Genomic DNA, 23,833 nt, shown 5'->3' on the forward strand with positions numbered 1-23,833 from the left:
TTAAACAAGACTATCAAAATCTTCCCACTCCATTCACCTACCTCTTTCCATATTGTTGGTTTTAATTCTCACCACATCAAATTACTTACAGCATGCAAGTGTGTAGCTCTCAGTTTGTGAGGAATTTGCAAATCCCTTATGCAGAGGATGGGTAAACCTGCCCTTCAAGAGAATCTCACTTTGTTGTTGTTTTTGTTCCGTTTTAAACTCTTTTATTACTCTGGAGTTGTTTTTACAAATGTATTCTTCACTTGCACTGTTAGTGAAGCTCCTATTTTTTCCCCTAAATGTAATTACCTTTCAGATATAAAGAAGAAAATTGTAAAATAACCTCTTGATTTCACATCTTCCTCAATAAATGCTAACACTATGAGAGAAACAACAACACAAAGATTTACAAAATGCTAGTGTGATTTGCACTAAAAGGTAAGAGAGAGCTGAGCTTCCGAGAATGTGTGAGAATGAAGGCAAAAGGTCAACATAAATTTCAGTTTAATTACTCTCTAATTCCTTTTACGGTCTCACAAAAATAAACAAAACTCTTCTTTCAATGATCAATACTCCCACATCTAAATGCTTTGAAGATCTTATGTTAAATCCACAGCAATCAGGCTACAGTATATGCCTCTTGCTTTGCTTTTAGCAATGCCCAGAAGATGACAAAGAAGAACCACAGAGAAAGGTAGGATAAAGCTTGGAGTTCATTCTAAACCTGTTTGTAAAGAATATATGTTAATTAAACAACCTCCTCACATTAGTTTCCCTTGTATTCAGTTCACACTTTGATTATTAGCAAGAACAGCTTTAAACAAGTAATCTTTTCTGGTAAATAGTTGTTTCAATGTTAAAGTAATAGCAAATTCGTACAGGGATAAAAGCCTTAGTTGACAATCACCTAGATAGTCTTTGAATTTCACCGTTCCAACAGAACTCTTTGGAAAATGTTTAATTGTAATATTGAGCTCAGAGTGTGACCCAGCAGTGTATTTCCTGGAGTGTTTTATCAGTATTAGTTTCACAGGTGTTCTTATTTTTCCTAAAAACGATATTGAAACACATTGTCTCTGGTCTTATCTTCTACAACAGAAACAAAAGTGTTGCTTTACATCAGTTATTTATCAGTTACAGAGTCACAAAATCACAGAATAGTTGAAATTGGAAGGCACCTCCGGAAATCATTTGGTCCAAACCTTTGTTGCTCAAGGCAGGATCACGTAAAACAGGTTGCTCTAGATCTTGTCTAGTTGGGTTTTGAAAATCTCCAAGGATGGAGAAATCACAACCTTTCTGGGCAACCTGTTCTACTGTTTGATCACCCTTACAGTATAAAAGTATTTCCTCATATTTAAATTGAATTTCTCATTTTTCAGTTGCTCTTTAATTATTTTTCAATCTCAAAAAATCAATTTCCAACATAAATAATTATTCTATTTTTTATTATCTCATCATATAAATTCATTTTTGAAACTGACTGGAATAAGTGATTAAAGATCTCAGATTCTTTTTTAAGTACTTGTGGAACACAGTTTTGAGCAAGGTGGAAAAGCATGACCTGTAGAATCAGTGATTTTGTTTACTGGCTGGAGTGTTTAAACACAGTCCACTTTTGAACTGACACTACAAAATTTCAGCAATGACTCAATAGAATTTGCTGCAATGCAGAGCTGCCTACATGCTTTGTTTCGATGAAGTTGTATTTGGTTTTCTAAAGAGAAATAAAATGTTTTCAGTTTCTTCCAGGGTGAAGGGATTCAGCTGTTGCTACTTTTTTAATCTTTCAGAACCAATGAATATTGGACAAATAATTGCTCTTAAGTATCTTTTGGTTGTTTTCTTTCACTTATTTCTCTAGAAAGAGAGGTTGTCACCGATTCAGATGCTTTCCACCATGCATAACATTCATCATGAGTTAGGTATTATTCTGAGTACTTCAGTTTTGGGTTTTCACCATTCCCCAGACAAGAGATGCTCTTTCTTGAGCAGCTTTAGGACTCACTCACCTCCACAGTCCAGCATGTTATACTCATCTGGTTTTTCCAGGGGCCAACAGTCATAGTCTTTGTTATCTAAATCATGCCACCCCTCCGCTAGTATCACCTGCCAGAAAAAAAGCATATGAATAGACTCCAAAAAAGACAGTATGGGAACAAAGGAAGGATGAGTTCCTTCTCCGAAGTTTGTATTTCTTCTAAAGAAATCAAACCAAATGCAGAAACATAGCCTGGCATATATCACTCTCTTCAACTTCTGGAGAAAAAAATGACAGCTTCCAAGGGATATACAGACTCGATCAGTATATTATTTTGATCTACCCAGAAATTAGCCATGAAACATTGAGGGGACTTAACTAATCTGTGTCTTGCAGAAGGTTTTCTCTATGAAGAGCAGGGGATTCTAGGACCATATGCAGAGAGACATTTGATTTAAAGATTTCTTTTGTTTGCTTTTAAAATGGCACCCCCCTTGCTCCAAACTGCTGTTTCTTTTAATCTTTTACAGGTAAACTCTTTGAAAGAGTAGGTTTTTGCTATACTTTTAATAACACAATACAACTGTTAATTATATAAATGTTAATATATAATTATAGATAATACTAAGACTGCATAAGCCTATTACAGGTAGAATACAGCATCAGAATAGCTTAATTACTTATCACAGTATGCATGGAATAAGATAAAATTATATGATTTTTCCAATATATTCTTCTATTACTCGTTTTCTATATTACTAAAATAACATTCAATGATTGCCTCATATAAACAGCTGTTTCACTGCAATAAGCCATATACAGATCTTTCCATATGCACAGACCACAGGAATAAGTTCTGGTAAGCAGATCTATGTAGTTTACCTACCAATAAACTGAGGAGGCTTCGGAGCCCTAAGGCTGGTGTTTTGACAGGTCTCATGCTCCCTAACATGCACCCAGCTCACCAAGTGTCAGGGCTGCTTCTGATGTTGCTGTTGCTACAGAATTAGATGCCCTCGCCTAAGAAGGGGGGTTGCTAGGCAAGCTGAACCTGGCAACTACAGCTGCTGCAGCTGTTCTGCCTCCTCCTTCCCTCTTCCCCCCTACCCCACTTCTTCTCTGTGCAAGGTGGAAACACCCCTATGCACCTCTGCTGAACCTCTCTGAAAAATCATCACTTGTCTTAGGGGCAGCCCTGCTCTCAGACCATTGAATTTTGTGCCCCTGTCAGCTCAAAGCTGGAAAAGCAATGGGAGGATTCCATTTCACTGACTTGTTGAACTTGAGCAGCATCTGACCCTTAGGCAGTTGAATCGGTACTGTGGAAATAAACACAGAGACATGGCTGGGCCTGGGGGAGGAGAAGTGTATAAACTCCAAGGCAAGAAATGGTCACCTATGTAAGATAACCTTAGAGGCTGGACTAGGTGATCTCCTGACATTCCTTCTGACTTGAATTATATTAGACCCTATGACTTCAATTTCTCAGGGTGTAGGACAACTTCTGCCTGACAAGTGTCCTGCTACATACACAGGTGAAACAGACCTCTGCCTAGCCGTGCTGGTACAATAAAGACATAGATGTGTCCATGACTATTTATGTTTGCTGAAGTCACTGCCAAAACAGAACTTCTGTTGTGATTCAGGTCTCCTGAATATTTCCCTGTGTTTTCTCTGGAATGCTGGCTCTCAGCCCAAACTGACATTAAGAATCTTCATCAAAATGCTTGGACTTCACTATTTATTGCATCAAAATTGCAGGAAAAAAATGCAATGTGTGACCAGCTCATCTTGAAAGGGGTTGTAGATCAACTAAAAAATCTGTTTGGATTCACTCATAAAAGAGATACGTGTATAAACTAATACAAACATTTTAGGTTGGAATTTTATGTTTCTAGTGAAATCCTAAACCTCATTTGTGTTATGTCTTCCTGTGCTTCACTATGACCATTTCATCCAAATCATAGGTTTCAATATATGAAAGCCTTTACCGTATTTCAGCTTGGCTACATGGCAGAAGAAGAAGAGAAAAAAATGCCTTTTTTTGACTAGAATTATCTGCTTAGAAGAATGCTACACATACTAACACCTTGAAGAGGTTTTACCAATGATTTGTTTTAGGATATCTTGTGCTCAATGAGGAATTTGCTGGCATGGAAGGTAAGGATTACAACTTGTTAGACCTTACAGCAGCCAAAAGAATACCAGACTGATCCTATTTTCTTTAACAGGACTGTCAAATATTCACATGACATTAATATCATGAATCAAAGACTGTAAAGATCATACATTACATTTATAGTTACTTGTCTATCACCAAGTTCAGAATTCCTGGAGAGTGGCCATGTACAAGAAGCTGGCCTGGAAATCCTGAATTAAAGATGGATGGATCAGAATGGCTGGTGTTTATCTGATTTAACAATCTATCCCAGCTATTTGAGAAGCACATTACCACCTCTGCATTTAAGCACTGGAAATTTTAAAAAGAAAACCAATGAGGAATATTTTGCAATATAAATATATGAACCTTGGTAAAAAGAAAGGATTGAGAACTTAGTGAGTAATACATTCTTCAGGTCTATCTACAACTCTCTGTATATAAAGGAAATCAGAAACAGATCTGAATAAAGTGAGATGGTAATCTCAAACCTAATAATCTTTACTTTACATTTGTTTCTTTTTCTCTCTGTAAGTTATACACAGTCACAGAATTTGCATTACCATCCATTGTACTACAAATAAGTTTATTAACACAGTCAGACCCAGTCTAGCATAGATAAACTGAATTCTGCCTACTGCCACTTGCCTGGCTTAGTGCAATAACAGTTCTTTGGTTTCTTCTCTTAGAAGGATCTCTTCATCTGAAAAAAAAAACCCTCGTAATTTCTACTGATTGAAATGAGGTTTATCAAATGACTTTAAGTTTACAGATTTATTTCTGTTGTGTTGGCTGTGCTTAGACTGTCCCTTAAGCTACACCATTTCTATTTCATTTGTAACTCAGTACTAACTTCTACTACAAATCAGAGGGAAAATAAAGATATTTCAAAGTTTTATGAGCAATATCACTGTAGATATTGGTAAAACCATGCATTTTCATTAATGTTTTGATAATAATAACTAAAATATAAATATGCAACATTTGTAGAAAAAAAAAACAATGGTTAAAATATTGCTCCACAAGACTTGCTAATTATGTGCTTTCAAGTATTTTAGGAAAGCAATTTCCAGCAATATAATGAAACAAAAATAACTGTGATGAAAACTTCAAATATCCTTGACAATATTTATTTATTCTGGCATTCAGAACTTCCAGATGGTTCTTGTCTTAAGCTGAAGTTCAAATAGAGATGTTAAACTACTTAATTTTTAAATAGGTTATATTTTCTAGCAAGACACATTTTCAACATTTATTTTCAACAAAAAACAATCTCAGAAAATCATTGCCAGGGCTCATTTGACATTTCAAAATGATGGAACTACAAAGATACCATTTATCTGAACTATGTTGTCATTTGTGAAATCAGTAGCTAAAACTTAAGTTCTTGAAATACAAACTATCGTGCACGTGGGTTGGCATCCTGCTCAATGCTACACTGCTCCATGCTCCTAGCATCTAAAGGGATGTAAGATTATCTATCCTACTCTCATTTTATAGTGTTAGCTCCAATAAAAAGCATTTTAAATAACAGAGAGTCTGAGTGCCTTACTTACTGGGATCATAACCGACCAGCAAAGCTTTCGATAGTCACCGTGTTTGCAGAGGTGGTGAGCAGGCATGGCCAGCGCACTCCGACACTCCCCTCTAGTGGTTTCATTGCAGAACAACGGCAGACAGATTCTCCCCTGTGCGCAGTTTGGTTTAAGGATAGTCTTCTCCTGATGCAAAAGCTGCCACAAATAGAGTAGTTGGGAGCAGTGTAGCAGAGAACCTGCCTGACCTCAGGCTCTCACCTGGGAGTTTGGTGGCAGCAGCTGATGTCTTTCTACCCCTCCCCTTCCCACAGCAGAGTGATGCACTGGACTGCCACAAGAAATTCCCAGGGCTCTAGTATATGGCCATGTTACCACAGCACAGCAAGTGATCAGTCCTCCACTGGGTTGCTGTAACCATTTGTTTCTGCATTTTTAGCCTGCAGAAAGTGCTATTCTGTCCTGCATAGAGCCCCATGGACAAAGGATGTTGATCTTGTCTTGTAACTCCACATTGACACAAGCAAGCATATATATCAAAAGAGGCCTTCCAGTGTGAGCTTCTTGTGTGCTGTCCCTGTGGTGCTGGTACTCCAAGCTTTCTGCTACTTATGAGATTAACTGGACAATTGGATCAAAAATCTGATCCAGTTACAACTGCTCTTTTAAAAAAATATTATTATTCTGCTGCATTAGTTTTAACTAGGTCACTGTTTTTTTCCTCCCACCCTTTGCCTATTCTCACCTGTTCTAGGTGCAAACTCTTATTCAAGTAACACACACGTGTGTTCATGTGGTTTAGTGAGACTCAGACCTCAGCTGAGCCTGGATTAGCAAAATCAAAAAGCAACATCTGATTTTCTCCAGAATTCTTGGTAATTAAAAGACTAAAAATTGTCATAAGTTTTGTAGTAGTTCAGTAGCTTCAGAAGTACTGAGTGCCCTCAATTTGCTGAGAGTGCTGAAGAGGCAACAGCTGTGGGTCTGGTGAAATGCTGGAGAGCAGTAAGCAAGCTACTGAGCTTTGCACCCATGCCATCCCCTAACTCTGTAGTCTCTCTCCATTTCTTTCACAGGGTCTCCCAAATATTAGAAGTTTGAGAGAATTCCAAAGAAAGAGGCCTTGGGCTAAAAGAATAGTAAGCATAAAATAAAATAATAAAAAAAAAAAGAAGTAGTGACATATTTGTTGTTAAAGATCTGAAAGGTTAATGTTAGGTGGTTAATCTTTGATGACAGTTTAACTCAACTGCAGCAGAAGGAGGAGTTACATAGTTTAAAGGAACAGAGCTGGGAGGCAGTATGAAAGCATGACAGATCAGAGAAAGAGTTTTGTAAAAAGGTAATTAGGGACATTGAAAACTATAGCTAAGTACTTTAAGTAGAAGCTAACTGCTTCTGATGTTATACACAAACTCACAGAAACCTCAAAAATGCAAATGGTATTAATTGGTAAGGTGGCAGATAGTCTTCACTAGACTCTCAAGTTACTGCAAATGCTGAACAAATTTATGCTTTTATAGATGAATTCCTTAGGTCCCCTCTAGTTCATGGGGCATCATAGGAAGGCTTGTTCTGTTGCTGTACTTTGGGTTTGATCTGCAGCACTAAATAAGATTAAATATTTAATTAATTTCAAAAATGTTAGAAAATCTATCAAAACTTGAAACTAAAAGTATCATGTATACTCCCTGCAGGATGTATGAAGACTTTCATCTGGAATATGTCACAGACTTGAAGAATAAATATTTCTCTTTAAAAATATGCACTATTGTCTGGTTAGAGAATTGACCGGTACATGAGCTGTTGTGGAAGAAAATCAACATTCCAGGATTTTCATCACGTAAAGCAATCTGTAATTTTTCTTCTTCTAAAGAGAAGGTGGAAAGAATGATGACATCTGGAATTTTGTGAGGAGAATACTCACAGCTAGAAAACTAATGGGTTACAGTGATTACCTCTCTAGCTGAAAATGCTGTTGGTCTTAATAATTTGATATAACATATGACTGAAAACCCCTAAAGAGACTGGATAAAAAAAAATGAACTCACAGTTCCTAGAGAAGCCAACAGGAACATCACTTTCAAAGTGATCCAGGTTAACCTTTAGAAAATCCTAGCCTAAGTACATAACTTAAAATATTTCTGCATCAAGGGGTTTCCTTGAATAAATCATTGGGTTTCTGTTACTATAATGCAGGATGTCAATGCTGTAGTTGTTCAAAGGGCATTCAGCAAGTCTAAGAATGTGAGAATGAATTTCATTTTGATAGGATGACTGCCTGAGAGGCTTAAGAAGAGCTGGTCCCAGTTCAGCACAGAATAATTTGAGTTTTCTGTTTGGGAAGAAACTGAGCAGAACATCACTGGTGTTCTCAAACGCCTCCCATCTTTCAGTCCTCCCACACAGGCAGAAATGTTATAGATGTCTGCAGTGCTTAGGAACAGCAAACTTGGCTGCTCTTAAGATCTACTGTGGAGGATGTGGGTGTCAGTTACAGATGGCAGCTGAGGGACATTTCTGTTCTTACCTGCGACATGCTCTTGTGATCCACTGGTCACTCCACTGGTTGTAGCAGGATTCAATTAAAATCTGCATTTTGCTTTAATGGGTTTTTCCTCACCTTCTCACTTCTCACTGCATTACTAATTTATGTTTTCAGAATTCTTGAATTATTTTCTGTCTATATTTTTATGCACATTAGCATTGCACATTTATTGTCATTGCAGACACCCTTTCTCACCCCTTCCCCCCTCCCAAAAGACACCCTCATAGCCTATAATTGCTTCCACATTTCTAGGGTCTCATGCAATCAGGAATTCCTAAGAGACCACTGAGAACTCACTGAGACAGGGGGTCTCTTGGCCTTTTGTAACTGAAGGATCATTTAGCGGTTTGGATCATCTCTTTGGACCAGCCCCAAAATGAAACAGAGGTCCAAACTATTTCCCTTCTTCAAGTCATGATCATTACTGCATATATCAGGCTAGAGAAATGTTTGCCTAACCTGTTTTTAATGACCTTCAGTAGTGGAGTCTCTACCCGTTCCTTTGTGGTGTTATGTAGTACAACGCTTCAGTACCGTCCCCTGTTAAAAAGTTTTCTCTATGGTCCCACCTCCTTCTATGTTGCTACAATTTCACCTCAGTACTTCTGCCAGCTACACAAAGAACAGTTAGGATGTTCTATATACTTTTTACATGCTTGAAGTCTTTAGGATCCTGGCTTCTGCCAGTTACTATGTATCAAGACGCTTTACACAAACCTATTCTCACATTTCTTTACAGGGAAAAAGGATCATCCTAGTTTCAGCAACATAATACAGGAATAAAGAGTGATTAAAGAAAATGCATAAGTCTAAGTAGAACAGATATTTCAGGAATAGGAATGAGCACTTTCTCCTTGGATCTTTGGATGCAAAGAAGTGATCTCAAGTGTAGCCCAGGATCATAATCGAGACCACTGTCATACTGAAATTAAAATAAATGTCACTTTTCCAGAAAGAAGTGGAAAACAGCCTTTGTTTAACATCCCAGTCTTTCTGCTGATGGAGGCTTGTCTCAACGAGCTTTTTAAATCTGTGCCTCAAGTGGAGTGAACTTGGTAAATGTCCAGTTTGGCATAATGCCCTTTCGTAGACTGTTTTGTGACTGACTAGTTGTCAGAACTAGTCTAGTGGGAGAAACTGAGGATTTTCAGATGCTACTGAATCTGAAAAGATTTCTCTGCCATTCAGGATTCTCTATTCTTTGGTACATTACTTTCTCTGCTGAAGTCAGACATGCCTTCCTTCTGTCAGAAAACAGTGGGGAGCCAGCAACTTCTTTTCCTGTCATGTTTAGCATCCAAACAAAGATCAATCTACCATTTGCACTGTAGCTTTGACACAAGGAACAGTGGCTTGAATGCTGACAGAGAAGAAGAGACAGAAAAGAAAACTGTTTTGAATTTGAAACCCAAATACCTGATCTGGCTTACCTGTTGGGATAAAATAACGTATCCTTTTGTAGCCACATGCAGCTATCACCTTATTTAGGACTCAGCCTCACTTTGACTGAAATCCCTGGCACATGTCTTTGCTTTTTCCAATGATATGCTAGTCCCAGAATGGAGAACTTGAGAACACACTGCAAAGGTATATGTGGGCATAATAAGACAGTAAGATGATTTTTATTTTCCATTATTTCACTTTTGTATTGCCTAGGGCTACTAACTAATTAGCTTTTTCTTCTGTCTTTTGATATCTCTCTCCCTTCAGAGAGCACACTCCAGAGTGCTATCCTTAACAGCTTCTAGTGCAGCCTGGTTATCAAGAAGTGTCAGTATGATTCTGCCATGAAGTATTTCATTGCTCTGCTCTGACAAATATTAGTTAGGAGTTCAGGTGTGTCTTCTCATCTTGCACTTCCCTCCAGACCACTCAATTGTCTTATAATGTAATTCCTATTTAATAATCTCTTAGGTTTTAAACTTCCAAAACCAGGGGATTCTTAAAAGCATAAATAGCAGCCAGAAGCCTGATGCTCACTGAGTCTCCCCATGCTTTACTGCCACTTACTTCTTGGAAAAATCTCTATTTTTTGTGTAAGTATGTGTACAGTGAGTAAGAAAAGGAAACACTCATCATCCTGACACAGGCTATCAGACCCCTGACCATACCCCTCTCTCCTGGAAGCTATGCTGCCTGGTCTCAGGGCCAACACTGATAGTGCAGCTCTCCAGCGTTGAAGCTACGTGAGGGAGAGCTGCCTGAGCAGCCCTTGCAGGGGCTCTCTACCTTTTTCTAGCAGCTGCTTTTAGGCTGGGCTCTCACACTTGCTTTCTGCCAGAGCTACATTGCACCTATGCCCATACCTGGCCAGGTATCCTGTTGATCTGAATCCTGACTGTGACACATAGATTTGACTTCCTGGCTTGACCTCAGACTTGTCTCATCACCATGGACTTGTCTGTCAATCCCTACTTTTGGCTGACATGGTTTACTATCTCCAGACCTGTCATGCTTGCCCTCTTCAGGCACTGTGGACCTGGGCCCTGTTTGGGGTGACACTGCTCTTCCTGTCTTGCTGTCAGCCTGGATCTCCTTCCCTTCTGGAGCACTCTGTCCTTGCTGCTCTCTGACAAGGACACCTCAGCTGTAATGCTGCAGCAAAAAAAAAAAAAAAGACAAAAAAAAAAGTTCAGGAGGAAAATGTAAATGCTTTGCTCAAAACCTCATAGAGATACCTCTCTACAGCACCTTTTGCTAAACTGTTTCAAATTCCAAGTAAGAATTACTCTAAAGAAGTTGGTTTTACAGTAAGTAGGTAATTATCAGGACAGAATTCTATGCATAGTTAACTTCAAACACAGACGTTATAAATATCTTGGGATTTTCTGGGGTTTCTACAGTATTTTTAAACGAACAGTGTTATCACTGATTTAGTTTGTTTTCCAGGCACACTCCTACTTCAAAATATCTGCTTCAGACTGGCTGTGGTTTTAGAGATTTTTATAAGATTTATACAGTCATTTTAATTTCTTAACAGTGATATCTTTTTGTTAATGTTTGACCACCAATTGTTGCATTGGTTCATGATATCACTCTTTCCCTAGTCATAAAAAAGACTAGGTGTGTCCTTTCCTCATGCCCCAGGAGCTTATCCCATTAATAGGAGATGACTTTTAATTTGTATATATTTTGTTCTCTGTACTTCAGTGGGAATAAAAAATCGCTCCTTATTAGTGCCTTCTTTATATCCCATGGAAGCTGGATAAGCAGCTCCATACTTGATGGGAAAGTTTAGAGATGCAACTAATTCATTTGGAAGAATGATACACAAAATCCTTAGCCCTTCAAGCATGAAGCAGGACAAATCTCCTACCGTTGTCAAGACAACAGGGGATTAAAGAGCCAGGCTACCTGCAGAAAGGGTAGAGAAACTAGACAGGTTGTATAGGCAAAACCAGGAAAGAAATTGCTCTTCTCCCAACTCCTGGAGAAAGTGCTGCTTCCCAGGGATCATGAGGCTTATTCACTTTTCTTTTTGTGAATAAACACTTGGGTTGTGAGGACTGATTTCTACGGACCCTGAAATGAGACTGATGTTAGTACCTTCCACATTTAAGGAGAGAAGGGGTGCATGAGAACCTGAATGTCCAGGGAACTGGTGTACTTCTGTGCTGGTGAGAAAGGATTGCCATTTTAAATGGTGGCTTGTGACAAACTCATTAACACATTGAGTGACTCATGAGGACTGTTATAGAATATCTTAGGCAGTTTTTTTCCCTTTACATTTGAGCAGAAGGATGCTTTTCATCTCTGGCTCGGCTATTTCTGATACTAGCTAGGGCATGTTTCAAGGCATTCTCCGTGCTTCATGCAGGGCTTATGAAAAGACTATTTTTACCACATGACTATTAGAAAGTCTCTCCAGTCCTCCTGCCTCCCTCAGGGTCAAATTCTCCCCTGAAACTGTGCTCTGATTATGTAAGAGATATAAATTGAAATTCCACTGGGGAGCTGTGGCTAGCATAAAGGTGAAGAGAAGATTAACTGTGTGGCTTTAGTTAAACACAAGTGGACCATTCTCTTAAATAACTCAGTGGTTATTTTTGTTCCCTCTGATGTACCAGTGGTTCGATAAATACCCAGCACATAAGTTTGTTTCTTGAACGAACTTACACCCTGTTCTCTTTCAAAAAAACACCACAAATCTAACAGAGTTATTGAGCTTTTGCGAAACAGCTACATCACTGTGTATTATGACTAGGATATATTTAAAATCTCATCTTTCTGGTCCCACAGAGAGGATTCTCTTCTCTCTTAAAAGCAGTCTGAGATCACTTTCACTTCCAACCATGGAATGAACATGACCTATCATTAGCAGCACCATTTCACTGCATTACTCTATGTTCACAGCATGTAGCCAGTGGGCCAGACTCCGACTTTCTCAAGAAGCAATATTTCTCATTTCATTCTTGTGTGCTTGGGAGGCACTTCTGTTTAAAAAAGAACTTATGATGTGTAAAAGAATCATATTATATACTCACACAATATATGGAGCATTGCAATATATGTATTGTAACTACGCACAGAAACCTGGGTTAACCAGCTTTGGTAAATCTGCCCAAGTAAAACTTTGGGGGTATAGATGTTAAGGCCTGGGAAGAAGAGGGAAAGAAAATTTATTTCAGAGTTGCCTGGACTTATGACCAATAGGACTGTGTGGAGGAGCCAGTCCTACAGGCTATATGCGTTCTAAAAGAATTTAAATAGCCACAATGTTTGTTGTTAAAGGAGCAAGGAGCAGAGCAGGAGTATCCAGGACAACAAGAAAAGTAAAGAGTAGCAGGCAGGATCAAAGACCAGAACTGTGAAGACAAACGTTTACAAGTGCCTGGCATCACACAGTGAGGAAGTGCTTGTACCTCTGTGTTGAACAAGTGTGTTTCACTGGATTTCTGGCCTGAAAGTGATCTTGATGGGATGCAGACAGACTCCAACTTCCAGACTGCTATGCTGTCCTCTTTTTCCTAACTGGAAACCCTGATTGCTAGATGAAACTAGCTGAGAAGCAACAGATTTGCTGAATACTGGCCACTGGCACAGCAGAGACTGCAAAATGGCCCTGTGATTTCATAAGTACTGGGAGACAGCAATGAGAATTCATGCAGAATGACACTTGACAGGCAAGCAAGGAAGTAGGTAGAGATGCAGGGTTTACTGGCCCTCCCTGATGAAGGGCGTCAATAACCAGTTTGGCCTGATTTAGTTGAGAGGGACAAAAGGACCTTAAAGAAAGAATGAGTCTCAGCTGCTAGGGAGGAATGAGAAAGTGCTCTTCAGAATTGTGAGTTATGTATTTACTCTTCATTAGATATATGAAATGAACAATGACAAGAGCCAAGTATGTCTGGACTTACCTTGTGATGCCATTGACGGCATCTCTTCTGTCTCACATTAGAACAGTCATCAATATTTGTTACTGCTGCCTTCTATAACGAATGCAGATTCTCCATTTTTTCTTTAGAGTGTGCTGAAAGAATTGGCTTGTCTGAGATCTACAAGAAATAGTGAAAAAGATGCTTGTTGATACATGATAAGTCTCAGCTCTTGGGGCAAACTGCCAGAATCTAAGAAAGCAACTTGTATTATTTAAATGTGTTTTAAGCAATGCCATTCAAATTATGTTTTCTTATGGGTATAAGAAATTCTAGTCACATACTTAACATAGATTTTTCACCTGTGTTTATAAATCCCTGGGTCTGTCTGTGTCCTGTATTCTTACTAAGGGATTTGGGTTTAGAATGGAAGAGAAAGATCCAGATTCTCACCAGAAACATTTAGACACAACAGGAAAAGAGCAATGCAAGCTTCTACCTGATCTGTAAAAAAAAATCAAAACTGTAAATACAGATGATAATGACCATGCATGATTAACATGTCACAGTGGGGAACTCTGGTAATGTAACATTTTTACAGATATATCTTCATCAATTTTCTGTAATAATTTTTTGAAAGCCCACTAACTTGGATTTAAGCAGGGTAAATGTTACTATTTTTAACATAGACATTTTTTTGTGGTGTTTTCATTAGCCAAGATGTTGCTTTTCTATTAATACTTACTTTTAATAAGTACATTCATTTAGTAAGAATACACTTATTTAACTCCTTTAGTCCTAGGACAGCAGCAATCACAAACAATTCTGTATATGTGACATTCATTTACTGGAGAATCTCAGTTCTGCCTCAGTAGTGAATTGTGTCTCACTTGTTAGAGGTAACAATACTGATGGTTAAAGCCATACAAAGAAACAACGCCAAACACACTTGTTTCTTTAGAAACAAGTTTTTTGTTCTGGCTTTGTCACAGTGTTGAATGAAAGGAAATCGATATAAGGAATAAATTTATATTACAGCAGTAAATTTATAAGATGTGGATAAATCAGAATGGAGAAACTTGTAAGTTTTTGTATATTTCTATTGGGTTCACAAGCCTTGAGTTAGTGGTGGCTGCAGAAGTGTAACCTGAATTTCTCCCTCCCTAGACTGCATTAGGCATTCAGCACACCAAAAAATATTGCAAGCAATTTCCTTCAGAATAGTTTCCTACTCCATGACCTAATCAGTTTTGTCAAAGCTGTCCCAGAATGCATCATTGTGCCACTATAATTATTTCAGGACTTTCTAACTTCTTTTTTTATTAGCAGTTGGACTTTATTACTCTGCTAAATTATGGGAAAAATATAGCCTATCTCAATTGCCAGGATTAACTCAATTTTCTTCTTAGTATTTTTTTCACCCTCATTTAAAATTTGGTAAAAAATACTTGTAAAATTCATTTGCCAGTACTTTTCTCTCTCTAGCTTAATTGCCTTTTCTTTGGAGGATGCATATATTTTTAAAAGACCTCAGTTTTCAGCTTAGGTCTTAGGAATTTCACTTACATCTTGTTTTTTAATTGTTTCATTTAAAGCTGAGAGAGAGAGATTTTCAACCTGCTTAAAAGACTGTCAACAGCACTTACTCTAAGAGCTAATTTCTTCAGAAAAGTGGAAAATGCATTCTAGAAGATGGGGACTAGTGGAAGGGACATATTTGTCTGACTTTCTTTTTAAGGGAAAGTGAATTTACAGAGGACCTAGGAAGTGCTGGGGTACCTCAAAAACTGAGGGCATTGTCAGTAACTAGAAAAGGCAGGAAGGTGGTGACCCTATATTATCTGCTTTGAAGCTCCTAGGGCATCAGATTGAAAACAAACAACAGACAAACCCCTTTGTCCCAGAGGAAAAAACCAAACCCAGGCTTATCACATTTAATTACAGAAAACAACAGTACTTGGAGGGGTTAATAATTTGGCTGCTATTGAAACTGTGTTATGGCATGTCCCACCTCTCTATGAGCATAGCTGAGTGATAGCAGTACAGTTTTACTGAATACCTCCTGACACAATGCCAAGAAGGCAGTTTATAGCACTCATGCAGACATTTAACATAAACTTACTTATGATGGTTGCTTAAAACAGGACTCTTAAATGCCTCATAATTAATGGATCCTGATTTACAAGTAGGAGACCTACTCAATGCTCTTGTAAAGCAAACTATTTTTTTATCCGAGTATACACGCTTGACTTTTTCTTTCTAACTAAATGATCCAGTATTTCAATGCCTAGAGCTGCCATTTCAAAAGCATGAGTCTTAAAATTTCCATATCCTAGTCTCAGCTGAGGGTTCTGTCAGAGTTTATAACTAAGGGAAGTCTTTAATGGTGGACAGACCAAAACTCATTAGAGGAAAGAAAGAGAGGTGGGGAATGGCATGTCAGTCCACAGGCTGTTACCACTGACTCACGTGACTGAAACTAAAATGCTCCAAGGATATCATTGCCAGTGAAAACCTAAAGAAGACTGATATCCTCATAAGAACAGATTTTCAGTGCTCTGGTGGGCTACCTCTGTGGCTTTATCTAGCTCAAAAATGTAGATGGCATTGTGCTAATATAACATTATGTGCCAGCAGACGTGAGGAACAGTTCCAACTCTGCCATAGACCTGCTCTGTGTTAGTGTAATTTGTTGAACTTTGCTTGTCTTCAGCTTTCCTATTTTTGAAACAAAGCTGCAAGTAACTGACAAAATAACAACCTAGACATTAGAAAAAATGCTTTACAAAGGTGAAAGGTTGATTGCTGCTGAGCTGTACTGGCTTCTCAGTTTTTAACTAAGGTGAGATATGGTATATAACTATAGTATGTCTTTGCCCACCAAAATTTTTAAAATTCATATGAAAACTTTAGTGTTCAACATAAGTCCTGCAGGAAAATGTTCAGGTAAGAAATCCCAATGAATTGTAAAAAATGGCTATGTATTTGACTCTTGATTGGCCCTCCAGAAACTATTTGTAACAATACATCATTAATTAGTAATGCTCTACAGCAAGAGTAAGAATAAACAGGACTCCTTACAGGTGTGTGTATGTGTATTTATAGACAGTGGTTGCAAGCTGACATTAAATAAAATTCAGTATCCAGTATAACCTCTTGGCCTCTTTCCTAAAAATGAGCTCAAAAACCAGACATTCTGAACACAATTTTCAACTTCTAGGATCCCAACATTGGTTTTAATTCAGGTGTTTCTGCTTCCAACTAGGCTATGATTAACACAGATACCAAGTGTTTCTTCTCATCTATTTTCCCTCTTTCTTAGAAGCCAATTTTTAGTGCCTGGGAAACACCCCTTTTTTCCCCACAAGGAGTCAAGCTGCAGCCCTAGACATTTTCCAAGAGCCCCATTCAAAAACCTACTTTCCTCAGGATGTTTTATTATCTTAGTAATTTCATATCAGTTCTGGTTCTTGCTTTTTAAGCAGAAATGATACAGTGTGAGCAGTCCTGAATTAAGAACAAACTCTTCCTTGCATTTTATAGGGCTTTACCTGTAACATTTTTTGGCCTTCTAATAATGGCTCTAGTGTCACTGTCTCCTTTAAAGATACAAAATAGCAAGGCCCCAGTTATCTATTTTGGAAGAAAGTTGAAGTTCCTTCATAAACAACTGACAGTATCAGTTAAGGGCAACTGATCCCACCTTTCAAATTCTTGGCTGTTGTGACTGCTTTGAAAACTCCTTCTATTTTAAATCACGTGGCTCCAGATCATAACTCTAGAGTATGCAGTTGATTTAGCCGTGCAGAAGGTAGAGTTTGTCCTTCAAACAGAATACTTTCCACCTTATAAGGCATTATCACCACATTAAGCAATACCTGCTAACCACTGCTCAGACACTGTAGTTATCTGGATGATGTCTGTGTCCATCCTAAGGCGATTATTAATGTTCTGCATGTCTATGCACGAGGTGACATTTTGAGAAAGTCTTCTTGAAAACTGGCTCTGTGATATGATTCAAAATAGTCTAACGTATTAAAGGACAATGTGTAATAAAATTTGCCTTTTTTCAGGGTCTGTGCTAAAAGATGGGAAAATAAGACATGGAAATGTTCAGTGACTTGCTAGAGATCACAGTGCAGGCTAAGGATACATGGTGAGTGCCATAGTTCAGTCCTTGGTGAGCAAGCCACTTGCTTGTGCTGAAACAGACTAGAATTCTGCATAGGTTGAACACTTGACAATGAGACGACTTGGAAGCTTAGTTTTTTGGTCTAATCAATAGAAGTCCACTGGCTTTCTTAACATACCCTGGTTTTCCACCTATGAAAGCTTCACTTTCCCTCTTGCCATTTTATTTTTCAGTAGTAACTAATACAACGGGAAATCACATACAAAACTTATATGGTATTCTGAATCAACAGCACACTTTCAGCTCTCACTGATACGTTTAAAATTTGAATACCTTATTCTAATCCCTTGATACTTTTATTTAATCATTGGGAAGAGTGGAAGGAATTAAAATTTATACATGGGGGCTAGTAAGAGCAACTATCAACTAACCCATTGCAGATAGTCAGGTAAAATTATTTCAATAAAAAAATGTGAACATGGAGTCATGAAATAAATTTTATGCAGTTCTGTTGGACATGTGTAAAAGTGGATATAGAAGTGGATGCATTAGGGTTTTTTACACATAACCAAAACATGCCACTAAGAAATAAACACCGTCTTCTGTAGTAACTGTGAAATACAAAATATTGAAAAAGCAAAAGTAAACATAAGGAACATATTTTGGTGACACCAAATATCTCAGGATTCCACACACACATTAAAACAGGACAAACAATACCATCCTACCATAAACACAAATACAAATGCAGTTCTTTCCATTAAATGCAGCTTTTGTGAACTATCATGAGAAATGCCCAATAAATTACACAAACCAGCTTTGTAGTGCATAAAAAATGTAATTTGTATAATTCACTGCTTCTTTAATCAATGTGATACCTATGAGACTGGCAGTAGAGTACTTGTGATGAAAAGATTATTCCATTCATACAATGTCCATTCTTCTTAGAGATGTGGTAGCATGTTGAATTAAATGACTGGGAAGTAAATGCATGTTACATAGCTTTTTTGTCTTTCAGTTACAATGCTGGCTTGAAGGAAACATCACATGCCAACAAAATTAGGAGATGTGTCAACAGCAAAAATTAGATATTAAGAATGAAGAAGGCAAATGATTTTTCTAAACAAAACAAAGCCAAACAAATCAGACTGATTTCCAAAATGCTGCACAAAGTTCCTCGCAAACTTGTTGCTTGCAAACTAGTTCAAAGCTTCTTATCTCCTTACTTCTTAGAAGACAAATAACAGCAAAGAAAAACATTCAAAAACATATAAGACATTGAAGTAGTTACTTGGCACCAGTCAGACTTCCCAGGGAATGACTAAGCACCACATTTGAAAATCTAGAAACACCTGTCAAGAATTTACCAGTCATGCAGCAATCAACCGGTTTGCAGGACTGGTTTCTTGGTTTCCTTGGCAGCATTTTTTGCTGACAGAATGATAGCTAAAATACTCAAATGTAAACAATAGAAGTTACATCTGAGAGCCACAACTTGGAGTTACTGCTCCCTGTTACCAGCACTAAATGGCAGTTGTAACAACCTGTAACAGCCATCTGCTGGTTACAGTCCACTAAAACCCACTGTTTGCTGTAAAACATTTAAACTCATCTATAATCAGAGGTTATGTTTCTTTGCTCAGTTATTGGATTTAGTTCAGTACAAATTAATATCCAATTACTTAAAATAATGATGAGACTGTATTTATTATTGATGAAGTCAGTTTTGCTTTTAATGGACAAATCTCATCATCAGCAACAGCCAGCATACCTGGAGCTAAAGGTCCGCAGAGGGGAGCTCCAGCAGAAAGACTGAGATGAAGATCAGTATATTTCCTTTCCTTCTCAGAGGTACAGCATTTCTTCAGGTTAAAAATGAGAATGGCTTGTGGCAAAGGCTTTCATTAAGCTGAGGAGCTAGGATCTCAACTTCACAACCTCAAGCAAAGAAGAGAGAGAGTCACAGACAGCATTTTTCAAACAGTTTGTTTTGCTGGACTTGAAAATTGTTTTGCCTTCAGCTTTAACATGCTGCCCTGTCATAAAGGGACAGGATCTTGCCCAGATTCCCAGGGCTTGCCGTCGGCCTCCACGGTTCTCATGCTGACAGCATGATGGCAGCCAGAGGAGAAGACAATGTGGGCAGCGGAAGCCCCAGTGCTTGGGGGGGGGGGGGCCTTTGGGGGTGCAGAGGCCTCCAGGCAGCACCAGGGCCTGCAGCCCTGTGGGGCAGAGAACAAGGTACTCAGATGGGGCTTTGTGAGAGCCAGATCCCTGTGGGGCTCCCAGGTATTTTATGCTTCCCACAGGCTATGCCCAGGCCCTGCCCCATGCTGTAGACCCTGCTGCTGCAGGGTTTTTCCCACTGACAGCCCCTGACCAAGCTTCTGAGCTCCACAGCCGAGCAGGTAGTCAAGAAACTGTGAGGTGCAGTGCTGCCAAAGAGAAGCCAGCAGCTGCGGAGTACTGCTTTTGCCAAAAATGCCGAATCCCATGGATTTGTAAGAAAGGTGCTGCGGGCAGGATTAGTCGTGGGCGCTACATGAAAAAGTTAAGGGGAAAGCAGGGAGCGAAGCCGGTATGTTCGTATTTATTGCTCTGTTGGAATTTGCTCAGGCAGCACGGCTTTCCAACCCATCCTTTTACCCCATATTCACCAGAAGATGGCAGATTTGCATAACGTTTGGGCTGTCCCGGGCTTCCTGAGGGCCGAAGGAAGATGGCGGCCTGTGGTGACCCGGGAAGATGGCGGCGGGCGGCCTGAGGGGAGGCTCAGGCAGGCAGGGGGTGCGGCGCGGCCTGCTTCCAGCCCCCGGGGCGGCCGGTGATGGCGGGCAGCCCGGGTCGGGGGACAGCTGGCCGCAGCCGCGCGGGGCAGGAGGGCGCGTGGGGCCTGCGGCTGGGCCCCCGCCGGCCCCTCGGGGGTTCCCTTCCCCCCTCCGTCCCGGCTGGCGTGGAGCAGCCGCGGGGCCGGCCTGCCTATTGCCCGCAACGTGGCTGCTGTCCAAACGGACTCTCCCCCTTCACCTTCCTGATGGCCTCCTCACCAGGGCAGCACTTGCCTTTCTGGGGAGCTTCAGCTGTCAGGCAGCCTTGCCTGCAGCTGTCCTGCATCCAGCTCACCCTGTCCACCCTTATTTGCGGGGTCCTGGCAGCTGGTCCTGCCTCTTCCCTACCTGCTATGTGCAGCAGAGAAGTGCTAATTGCCTCACATTATAAAGGGCTGGGTGAGCTGCAGGCATTGCGGATGCTAAGTGCTCCACAGCTTCTGTGGAAGACGGGTGATGTGCCCAAGGTTGCCAAGTCCTGCGCTTGCTGTGGAAACCGCCAGACCATCCCTGCCGGCCAGAGCTCTTTGAGGTCTGCGTAGGGGACAAGGCTAGGTGCAGAAACCCTGGACCTCTGGCTTGGCTTCCTCAGGTTTTTTGGTGCTTTGCAACACAATTCATGGCATGACAAGTCGGTCTGTGGTCTGATGAGGTAGTAGTTCCGTAGGCAATGTGGCCATGTCTGACAGAAAAGTGAAAAACACATCCTTGTTTTTGTTGTTTGCTCTCTCTGTTGAAAGACAAGCTGATGGAGTTTACGTGAGCCAAATGCACACTGGTTATTATCAGGCAGTAAAATTTCCTCAGACAAAAAAGTAGTACTGCGTGCTGTGTTCTAACTTGAAAGAGCTTTCTCAGAATAAAACAAAGGCCACAGGTTCAGAAGTTCTCTTTTTCCTGGAATTTCTGGAGCGTTAGCAGCTGTGGCAGTTCCAGTAGACTAAACTAAGTAGGAAAAAATACTAAATCAGGAACATGCACTTCACAGGAAACAAATATAGGTTGAGTACCAAAAATACGGTAACTTATCCCAGATGGCGTTGCTGAACTGAAGTAATGTGACATGAGAAAAACATCAGTGTCTTGTGTCCAGTTTCTTTATAAACACATTTTTTTACTAGCACACCCATTAAAGAGTCCTTTGGCTCTCTATTTTCTGGCTTTTTTCCAGAGAAATGTCCCAAAGAAGAGAATTGCTCAGTAAAGCAAGGATCTCAACGACAATTCTTAAACCTCCCTGGCTGTGCCATGCTTCAGTGTCCCACAGCTGTCCCATGGATAAGCCAGGCTGCTCTGGGGACATTGTTTCCTTAGACTAGGTCTGGCGTTTTCCTGTGTTGGTGTTGTAAGGATAAATTACTAAGCTGGGTTTCACATGTAAAATGCCTCACCACCCTGAAGTGGTGTGAATATACTGCTCTGAGAAACTCAGAAAAATGTTATTAAAATGAATGGTCTTTGATTAGCAGTGATCTGTCTGACACTTTACTGTCAGTAACAGTGATAGATCAGGATTGCTAAAGGCAACAGCCATCTAACCGTCTTTAGGCGCTTCTACTTGCTGTCATTTCTGTCCTGGAGTAAATTTGACATTCTTGAGGCAGGGCTGTAGGCTGTGGTACAGGGTGAAGAAGATCAGTGCATATGGTAAATTGGAGTTTCACAGCTGTGCAGAGCTACTGGGAGTCTGTAAATCATGGCTGCATGTCCCCTGCTGATGGTGTGATACAAGTAGAACTCCCAGATAGCAACTGCATGAAGGTCCTGGGGGTCAACGTGAAACTGCAAGGCTTTTCTAGCAACTGGACAATACTTAACTAGACCTGTTTCATACTCTGTTCTGAATGTGCAATCTTCACATTCACATATTCTGTGTTTTCAGTACTGTATAGATAATATTCTTTACTTCTTAAACCCATAGGATTTTCTAAATTATATGCTGATGATGTATGCACTGAAAAGTATGGATTAATAGTTAGAGAAGTGCTAAGAAAACAGTCTTTTCCTTATTTGCTGGTAGCTGGTATAAAGTCCCTATACATCTTTTGGAGAAGCAGAAGATCAAAGAAGGAAAAAGACCTAAGCAGTTATGGAAACACAGCTGCCATATTGACATTTCTGTTAGCCATCCGCACAACAAATGGTTTCTGACTTTACAGTCCTTCAGCATTGCTTGAATTTTACTGTAACACAGCCTCGGTTGTTACATAACTTCAGAGATTTGACTAATATGAGTAATGATAAGTACAGAAGTGTGTAGTGCTCCTTGTATTGCACTTTCAAGAATAACATTGTTAATCCCAGGAGAACAAAGTTAAGAAATTTTCTATGTCAGCTTAAAGCAAAGATTTCATTGTCTGTCTTATAGCCTGTTTTCTCTTTTGCCAATCTCTGATCACTGGAGATGTAAGAAGAATGTAAAATATAAAGAACTGCATGCTGCATAGTATTATGCATACATTACTAGGCACCTCCTTGAAAGTCAGCTAATACGCCTGGAGTATAGAGAGCCTGCTGTCTGCTTGACTAGTGGAAAGAGAAAGAAACTCTGTTGAGAAATAGATCATTTCTGTATCTTAATAGATGCTGTTGGGATAAAGCGAAACAGTTCCAAGTGTGACTAAACTTTGTACAAAAGATCCCATTGTACCATTTGGTGGAATTAAGTATGTGACAATAGCTTCCTATGATGTCATTTGTAAACATGTGAATTTCAGCTAAATTTAGTTTGTGATTTCTCACTTTCAAAAATGTGAAAATCAGTACTGGACAAAATATTTCAGAAATCTTTTAGTGGAACACTTTAAAATGCCTTTGTTAGAAAGATACTGACCCACAACTGCACTTCAGGAAGGAATTACAGCTGGTCACCTGTCCTTGTGCCCTATTTAAGGGTAAAAGGTATTCCAGTTTTCTTGACTCTAGGCCTGTGTGGGTCAAGCTAACTGTGTCAGTTCATTTCATATGGGCCAGTAAGTAGCTGTAGATGATGGCAGCTTTCAGTTCCTGCTGAGCTAGCCTGGATGCAGCCTGTTGCCTTAGAAATCAAAGGGCAAAAGTAACTCCATTTAAAATGCTGCTTGGAATCTGCTCAAAAAACTTTTTCAGAAAGGTAAGGTTTCATGTTCAGTTGCCCTGTTAATTAAGTCTAGAAAATGTTTGCACTCCCTACATGCATTAGACATGCATGTGTCCATGCAGATGTATGTTTCAACAGTTGTTTAATTTATACATCCAAGTGTAGTTAAAAAAAACCCAAACAACAAAACTTGATGTAATGAGTTTTTTGGGTGTGAGCAGCTTGACAATTTTGTCACACTAAACAGTGGGTTAGTATTGATGCTATGA

At 39.5% G+C, this 23,833-nt stretch overlaps 1 protein-coding gene across 1 annotated transcript in view; it reads right to left on the bottom strand.

Moving 5' to 3' along the window:
* LOC104838440 (atrial natriuretic peptide receptor 2-like) overlaps nt 1-8,201 on the bottom strand; it is a 40,420-nt gene extending 32,219 nt beyond the window's left edge. The window contains exons 1-2 of the mRNA XM_010578178.1: nt 8,193-8,201; nt 2,001-2,097 (exon numbers count right to left, since the gene is read on the bottom strand). Of these exons, the coding sequence (XP_010576480.1) occupies nt 2,001-2,097; nt 8,193-8,201 (106 nt within the window). The remainder of the gene's footprint in view (nt 1-2,000; nt 2,098-8,192) is intronic.
* Between the last annotated feature and the right edge of the window lie 15,632 nt (nt 8,202-23,833).

Source organism: Haliaeetus leucocephalus, unplaced genomic scaffold (genome assembly GCF_000737465.1).
Source record: "Haliaeetus leucocephalus isolate CR32 unplaced genomic scaffold, Haliaeetus_leucocephalus-4.0 Scaffold605, whole genome shotgun sequence".
In the NCBI taxonomy this organism is placed as follows: Eukaryota; Metazoa; Chordata; class Aves; order Accipitriformes; family Accipitridae; genus Haliaeetus; species Haliaeetus leucocephalus.